The sequence below is a fragment of the Sabethes cyaneus genome, chromosome 1 (genome assembly GCF_943734655.1).
Source record: "Sabethes cyaneus chromosome 1, idSabCyanKW18_F2, whole genome shotgun sequence".
NCBI lineage: Eukaryota > Metazoa > Arthropoda > Insecta > Diptera > Culicidae > Sabethes > Sabethes cyaneus.
The window spans coordinates 136,767,329-136,775,901 of record NC_071353.1 but is presented as its reverse complement, the minus strand read 5'-3'; the positions used below and the strand labels follow the sequence as shown (position 1 = coordinate 136,775,901).

General features: G+C 42.9%; 1 protein-coding gene across 1 annotated transcript; it reads left to right on the top strand.

The window, feature by feature from the left end:
- Nucleotides 1–389: 389 nt before the first annotated feature.
- LOC128746274 (uncharacterized) lies at nucleotides 390–1,583 on the top strand. Its single transcript, XM_053843323.1, has 3 exons — nucleotides 390–497; nucleotides 559–1,176; nucleotides 1,233–1,583. The coding sequence occupies exons 1-3, from the start codon at nucleotides 390–392 to the stop codon at nucleotides 1,581–1,583; spliced, it is 1,077 nt and encodes a 358-aa protein (XP_053699298.1).
- The last annotated feature ends 6,990 nt before the right edge of the window (nucleotides 1,584–8,573 follow it).

Genomic DNA, 8,573 nt, shown 5'->3' with positions numbered 1-8,573 from the left:
AACTTCAAGTATAACATCGATTTTAGTCTATTTATTTTGACTAGAAATTGCCAACAATCAATTTTTAAGTAAGCAAACAGTTGCTGCAAATGCTGCGAATGGTCGCCATCTCTGAAAATTTTCGCTTAGTAATAAAATAACAAAGAAAAAACTCAGTGGCGAATTGAATAATCTGTTAATGTTCATAATAAAAGCTTCAAAGTGACATGTCAGTAGAATTAAACCAGGAATTAAGCAGAACGCATGTGCCGTCACTAAACGTGGCGGTATCAATAGCAACGGCTTAGAACCTGTGCTCGATTCAAAATAAACAACTGTCCACTTGCAGGAGGAACACACGAATTAAATTGTTAACCTTCACAGCAAAAACGTTTGAAATAGTGCAAAAAATGTCCCATAAATACAAGATTAGGCCTTCCAAATATGAAACTAGTGATCCTGCCATTAAGGTAGAGATGCGAAGGTTTATCCAACAATTAGAGGAACGTTTGAAAAAGGTATTTGGCTTCTGACTAAAAAGGGCACAAGGCTGCCAATTTGTAATTTTTTGTTCTCAAGGAGCTCCAGCACCGACGTGTGGATCCAGATTTAACTCACGTCGTGCCTCGTCATCTGTATGGAAAAACGGCAAGAATTATTCAACTTTCCCCGTACGACCTGCGTGAATTCGAAGCAATTATTAAAAGTCGCTTGAAGAACGCATACCGCTATGACGGTGGTAAAGATATAAAAGATTCCGACAGTATGAGTCCTGAAATGGGTGATGACGAAGACGACGATGCCGATGGGGTTCGCCAGTCAAAGTTCGGAATGAAAATCGAACCTAAAACAAAACCGCGTGAACTGAAACTGCGGGAGGTCAATTGGATGGAAAACTTTCTGAAGAAAACTCGCAAAGAACGCATAAAGTGGCAAACGAAGCTGTACCGATCGGACAAAAAACTGCTGGAGAAGCCACTCTTCGAGCAGGTCGAGGAACTTATCGACCTCGGGGCGCAGGACTTTGCTGAATGGTTAAACACCCTCGGAGCGGAAAAATCCAACATCACAAAAGACATCATCAAACAGCTGTTTTCGATCGGGGTGGAGGGCGACTCGGCGAAAGCACTCTGTGTCGAACCGAAGGAAATTCGCGCCATTCCGGATGAGGTGGCCAAAGATTGGAACCTGAATTATGTGAGTGAGCGAACTTTATCTGAAAGCACTGCAACATTTCCGTTATTTTCTTCCAGATGGCTCTGCAGCGTAAAATCGCCCAGGTAATGCGAAGCGACCGACGGGAGGCGAAAGTTCGCGAGCGTCATATCGCTTTCGGCCGCACGCTTCCGATGCACATGCGCCGCTTCAAGCGCTTTGATGACATCGAGGAAATTGTGCCGAACTTTCCGGAGGAAACGAAAACTTTCCAGAAGGTTTTCAAAGGTATCTGTCATCTGCGGTCGGTGAAGATATTGGTTGATCATTTGAAGGAGCATCCGGAAATTCACCGACCGAAGTATCTGGTCGATCAGGGCATGTTCAAACCGAAGGAAACCAAGCCGAGTGACCACGTGCCGCTGTATAAGCACTATTTTAAACGATAGGTGATCGGAAGAGTGGTTACAATTGGAAGGAAGTAGTCAATTTTAGCTAATTTAGTGGAATTTAGTGAAAACTTTGAGTTTTAGAATCAAATTTTGTTAATAGCTCAGAATAAATTTCGCAAATTTTGAATCCTGACTATGCTGAGCTTTTATTCTTAAACGTAATTAACGGCAGTTAGTTTTTAACGGGACCATTTTCCTTTAATTCTTGCTTATATATTTTAAATTTAGAAGTTATCATAAAGGGATATCGTGCAACAAACTTCACGTTCCTGATTTAATGGATGAAATTTTCTATTTTGTCAATTATGCTTTGCAAACGTGATAATTTATTCCAATATGCGTTTTCGAAAAACTATATTTTAATTTTTTTGCGGTAATACCGTGCAAGCACCATATTAGTGCCTAATTCTGAACAGTTGCAAATTTTTCATAAATATTGACAAAATTCCAGCAATTTAAACAATTTAATCACTACATCTGATGAATTCATATTATTAAAATGGTTTGAATAGCTAGAGTTTTGTCAATATTTAAGAAAAATTTGCAACTGTTCAGAATTAGGCACTGTATCGAATATGATGCTTGCACAGTACTTGTATTCAATTATTTCCGTTTTGACTTACCGTCCAATCTGATCAGAGTCTTACCAAAAAATTAACCTCACCTTATCTTAAGCTCCACAAAAACTTTTATTATAATACAACTAATTGACAAATTCAGGGCTTATTCGATCTGTTGTGAAAAATGTATGATAACATTCTGACCATGAGTTCATGCGTTTTTTTACTTTCTAGAACAAAATGGTTGACCTCAAAAAAATTTATGAGTAGTTTACATACTTAATTTCGAGAGAGATAAGAGGTGACAGAGCGAGAATGGTAAGAGAGGTGTGCGTTAAACGAAATTGGAAAAATCATCGTTTAGTAAAACGTCTTTAGTGCAACAAATTGCAAGAATTTCTCTCACAATTTTGAAATTCTTTTTTCGGACGAAAAAAATTTCAACCGACAAAATGATCGGATATATGCAGGACATATGCTCGGGAGTCGGGACCAACTGGCTGTTTACAGGTTCCAGAATGTTTCCAGTGTGATGGTATGAGAATGTTTCTTGTTTGAAGAACCATTTTCTTCCCATCGTCAAAAAACCACCGTCTCACTAGGAGAAAGCTACACAGGCTTGATGTGAAGACAATTTACCGGATTTAATTTTTTCGAAAGAGCGACCTGCCTCTTCGCCTGACTTGAATCCTCTCGACTTCTATACATGGGGTTAAATGCATGGCAAACTAGGCAGCACCAAAAATTAACTGAGGATACTTTCAAGCAACGTTTGGAAAAGATTAAGAATTTATAGGTAGGACTCGATAATCCGGGTAAAAAAAATTTTTTTTTTTTCGATCGCAAACACGGTTTCAACGTAAACACGTTTCAAAAACCCATTTAAAAAAAAATTTCACCCGGATAACCGAGTCCGACCTGTAATTCCTCAGGATATCGTGCGTGCCAGCTTTACCGCTTTTCAACAACAATTGCGATTGGTAATTAAAGCGAAGGGGGAACTATTGGAATTGAACTAATTTAAGACGAATGTTATGTAATGTTACTTTACACAAAATACACTCAAAATTTAAATTTATGCAAGCACTTTTGCGACCATTTACTTTACTGACAGTTGTTACTACTCACCTATATATAGGTTTGAATCATTGACGAGTAACTTTAGCTCGATTTAGTTAAAGCAACCGAATTACGACTGAAATACATATTTCGGTTACAAGAATAACTTTGTAACAATCGTGCTAGTAGGGTAACCGACCTAAAAGAGAAAGTACGGTAGAAAACGGTGCATTTGAAGACGTATTTTGCATTTTTTGGATGCAAAAATAGCTGTTGGCAACGAGGCGCGTGGATGATTTATAGAAAGCTATTACTTGCTGGCGGTACGTACCGGAAACCATCTGACTATCTGAGAAAAGTTATCAGCCTCCGCTTGCTACTACTAGGACCGTAGCTATTCAGCATAATTCTGGCTGCAGCACTGATAGCACAGACTGATAGCCTCCGCCGCCTTTTCACAGACGTAGTCCACGTGGCAGTTGAAGTTCAACCGGTCGTCTTCTAGATGACAGCACGCGTTGTGGTAATGACGTGCACTCCGATGGTTGCCCCCTGCAGCCAGTTCTCGACCTTTGCAACCGCCTCTGTCACCAGCATTTCCACCTCTTTCAGTGACTCGTCGGTCACCGCAAAGTCCACGATCACCGCACCTCTGGGCAGCTTTAAAGTCAGTACACCATTGTACATCCCGTTCTAGAGCGTAGGCCTACCAACGGAATATTCATCGTCTTACGCCCCTTGGCGGCCTCGTAAACAATCATCTAGTTCCGGAAGTAACTCTTCATAATTCTGCAAAGATATCCCGGGACCTGCATTCTTTGCAACGAATCGATCGTTACAAGGGCGAAAAAGCGGTCTCCTCTTCGCTTCTGGTTGGATGACTTCGCGGCTCGCTCGACTACTGTCCGGATAGTATCCACTGTAGACTTTTCTTTCCGGAGCCCGAACTGCACGTTTGTCAAACCGTGTTCACCTTCACCTTCGTCAGTTCAGTTCAGGGTAATCCTCTCCATGAGTTTTCCGCAAGTATCCCGTAGACATATCGGCCTATATGACGCCGGATACTCCGCTTCTGCAGCTTCTATTGGTCCGGGAAGTGACCATCTTCTAGGCATCTTTGCAGTACTATCCTGAATATGTCCGGAAACTCTTGTATTGCAGCCTTCAGGGTCTTGTTAGGGATTCCATCCGGATCGGGCGCCTTCTTGGTTTTTAGCCGTCTAGCCACTGCTACTAGTTCATCGTTGCAGACCGTCGGCATTGTCCCTCTCCTCTACGTTGTACGGTGTTAGGAGCCACATCGTAGGCTAGTGTGTCGAGAAAAGTTCCTCCACGATAGCCTTCAGCTTATCCGGTCACATCTGCCTGGCAGTCTCAGGACAGGACCTTTGTCTTTCGCCATCTCGATGCCATATGCGTCACCCCAGGGGTTGCTGTCAGCATCTCGGCACATCTGCATGTAGCAGTGGCGTTTACTTTGCTTTATCTCCAGTTTCAATGCAGTCCTCGCCAATTTGAAAACCATGCGACGCTCTTCATGCTCCGCAGCAGTTCTGGCTCTCTGCACGCGTCTTCTGGCGCTAAGATGACTAGCACGAAGGTTGCTAAGTGTCTCATTCCACCAGTAAGCTGCGCGCCGGGCATTTCTAGGCTCCAGTTTTCTCGGCATCACATGCCCTCATCGGTGTGTCCGTCAACTCGCACGAATTCAAGATCAATCTTCCACTGTTCACCCGAACGATTCAACGAACACGTCCTTGTCAACTGGGTTACTCAGTGGATGCTGTCCTATTTAACCGATCGCTTAGCCTTTGCCAGCGTTAACGGTGTTAGTTCGACCAGTTTTGTGATACCATCGGGTGTTCCTCAGGGAAGCCATCTTGGGCCCTTAATTTTTATTCTCTTCGTTAACGATTTGTGCAATAGACTGCGATCGTCTAAGCATATGTTCGCAGACGATTTAAAGGTATTTCGTGAAATCAAAACCTCATTTGTTCACTTTTACGCTGGTGTACATTGAACGGCATGCAAATCAATGCTTCAAAATGCTGGGTCATATCATCTAGCCGTTTACGCGAGCCGCTGCATCACGAGTGTAGCATAGAACACAGCGTGGGCATTTACATTGACACGAAAGTCAGATTCACGGTGCATGTATCCACGATTATTGCTAAGGCATACGCAACGCTCGGTTTTTAAAAAGAAACACTAACGACTTTCAGGACATCTATCGCATGCGCTCGGAGCTTGCTTGAGTATGGGGTCGTTGTTTGGGCACCCTATTACGCGGTACATGCAAATAGAATTGAGTCCATCCAAAAAAACTTTATAAGATATGCGTTACGTGTCCTACCGTGGAACGATACAACGAATCTTCCTCCATATGTAGAACGTTGCAGGCTTATTGACATCGATACGTTAGCAGCCAGAAGAAAACTGCTTCAGCGAATGTTTATTTTCGGACTAATCAACGGGGATATCGACTGGAGCCCACTTCTTAGTCTGATTTGCATACATGTCCCTCATAGGCAACTGCGTAGCTATATAATGCCAGGGCATCGTTCCCATCGTACTAACTATGACCACAATGGCCGTGGACTATGTGCTGCCGCGCTTTTGATGAAACGTCAAGCGTGTTCGACTTCAATATCAGTAAATGTACCTATAAACATAGAATTAAGGCCTTAAGCGAATAATCTGTGCAACTAAATGTTGAAGAAATAAATAAATAAATAATCAAAGGCCGCCGTCTTCCACTTTCGCTCGCAGCTTCTAGCTTTGTGCATTATTACAGGTCATGTTCGGCATAAAGCATGGGCTACCGAAGGTGACGTCGATGATAGAGTCGCGGCCTTCCTTACAAAAAGTGCTAAGGGTACCCTCGTTGAACAGTGCAACCTTCAGCTTAGCCTAGGCTTCAGAGTCTCTTCCAATAATAATAGGCCTTCGACCGGCATTCCTCGGACAATGCATCCAGCATGATCCGGTTGATTTTGACAATCATGAAACTGATTGCAACAGTTGCAGGTTTTCAATCAAATGCGTTTCCGGCCTCATCTAGAATCCCACAAGGTAGTCATTTGCGACCGTTAATCTTCCTATTGTACTTCAATGATGTCAAGTATGTATTCAGAGACCCTCGTTTATCCTCCGCCGACGATTTGAAGATGTATTTGGAGATACGTTCCAAGGACGATGCAATTTGTCTTCAACAAGAGCTTGAGACCTTTACGAGTTGCAATCTGAACTGCATGCTCGTCAATCCTAAGAAAAGAAGTGTTCCATTATTTCTTTTGCTCGTATTAGAGAACCCGTCATTTTTAACTACAAGTTACGTGGCACAGAAATCCAATGTGTCGACCAGGTAAAGGATTAGATAGCCAGTTATCGTTAAAACGGCATATTTGCTTATTTGCATATTGTGGACAAGGCACCAGAACATTAGGATTCGTCTTCCGCATCGCTAAGAGCTTCACTCGTCCGTTCGACTCTTGAGTACGGTTCCGATGTCTGGCATCCATATTACCAAAACGGGATGCAAAGGATTAAATCAGTTCAACGCCACTTCTTACGCTTAGCTCTCCGTCGTCTATACAATGGCGAAATCCGTTCCAGTTTCCGAGTTATGAAATTCGATGCCGATTAATACACTTGAAGACACTTCAGACACGAAGGAACATCGCAAGAACTCTGTTTGCTGTCGACACATTGCAGGGAAGAATTGATTGTCCTGCTATTCTTGGGGCGATTGATCTAAACGTGCGTCCCAGGGCACTGCAGAACAATTCAATGCTAAGGTTACCTTTTCAACGCACCAACTACGAACGAAACAGCTCATTGACTGGTGTACAGCGAGTTTTCAATCCGGTTGCATTCGCATTTGATTTTAATTTGTCACGTGAAACGGTCCATCGTAACTTTCCTATGTTTTTTTCCACAAATGGCTGGTTTAAACATCTGGCACAGCAGGACCATATTATGTCGTTCTTTCTGCTCTCTTGGAGGCTTACTACTGCTGATACTCGCTATAACCGGCGGGTTCCGCACTGGTGATCGTTGCAGCCTACCACTCTTTGTGAAAGTGTTCACGTCTCCATCCCAGTAACATTGAAGTTTTTATTACACTCTTTTAACGGTTTTTGTGACCCAAATTAGTCATAAATGCCATTATAAGTAAAACTCAAATTGTTACTTGGGCGGTTGGCGTTGTGCCAGTGTTATTGTTGTTTTATATTTCTTCGATTGATGATTCTATTCTCTTGGATCCCTCCCTTATGCCGCTATCTCCACTCTTGGTTGTAGTTGCCTTGCTGTGATCCCGTGGTTATCTTTGCAAGCAGTGATGCAATGCAAGGGTTGATTCGGGTCCTTCATAGAGGCCCGAGCCAGAGCCAGATCGGCGCAACTCAAGAACTCTCATCTGAACTTATCGCCTAAGGTGCCGACTGCCGAGCTTTGAACGTATCACGAAGGCCTGCCAGGTTTTGAAGGGACAAAGAGAGCCGATTCTAATGTGCCTGTTGGCACTCCAGGAACTAAAGTGCTTTAAGCGGCACTGGTTCGCTTTGGCGGAGCTACCTTCTGAATTTTGTGGTATTTTATAGACTCTACCAGATCTCAGGCAGACTCCCCAATTCGCGGTAGTGAGTCTGTGAACTCTGCAATAGCGCCTGTCAAAGTGACACTGTCCTCGTGTGCGACGAATATAATCAACCCCGCCTTGTACAGCTAAATAGCAACGAGTACAGGGAACAAAGAACTCAATTTTCGGAAAATCAATTTCGACTGCCTTTCTGCTTCCCTATCAGCTGTGGATTGACAGTGTGTCCACAATTGCGCGGATGTTCATCAATAATATGGCCCCCAAGTTCAACAATGTTATTCAGTCAGTGACTGATTTCAAACGTTCCAGTGAAAAGGAAACCAATTTCACCTCCCGATGAGCATTCAGTAGACTGGTGTCGTGGTTTTCATCTTACCTAACTGGAAGAACGCTGTATGTCAAGCACGGTCAATACGTCTCTTCACCTTTTGTTAATATGTCTGGCGTTCCACAAGGGAGCAATCGGGGACCACATTGGTTCGTCATTTTCTTCAACGATGTGGCATTCTCGCTTGCTTATAGATCATTTTTAAGAGCTCCTAAACGTGTTCGTCAATTGGTGTCAGCTGAACAAACTCGTTATCAGTATCGCAAAATGCAACGTTATGACCTTTCAAGATTCGATTATATTTGATTATCATATTGAAGGTACTATTCTCAATCGAATAATCCACGTAACGGTTCTTAGTCTACTGGGTCCTATGCTTGCGCACTACATGTCGATTATTTCCAAAGCAAATAAATAAATAAATATATTATAGAAAT

Bases quoted from the DNA above. Each gene is read 5' to 3' on its own strand.
- LOC128746274 (XM_053843323.1), top strand. From the start codon at position 390: ATGTCCCATAAATACAAGATTAGGCCTTCCAAATATGAAACTAGTGAT. The intron at 498-558 runs GTATTTGGCTTC...TTTGTTCTCAAG, and splicing joins TAGAGGAACGTTTGAAAAAG to GAGCTCCAGCACCGACGTGT. The intron at 1,177-1,232 runs GTGAGTGAGCGA...ATTTTCTTCCAG, and splicing joins AAGATTGGAACCTGAATTAT to ATGGCTCTGCAGCGTAAAAT.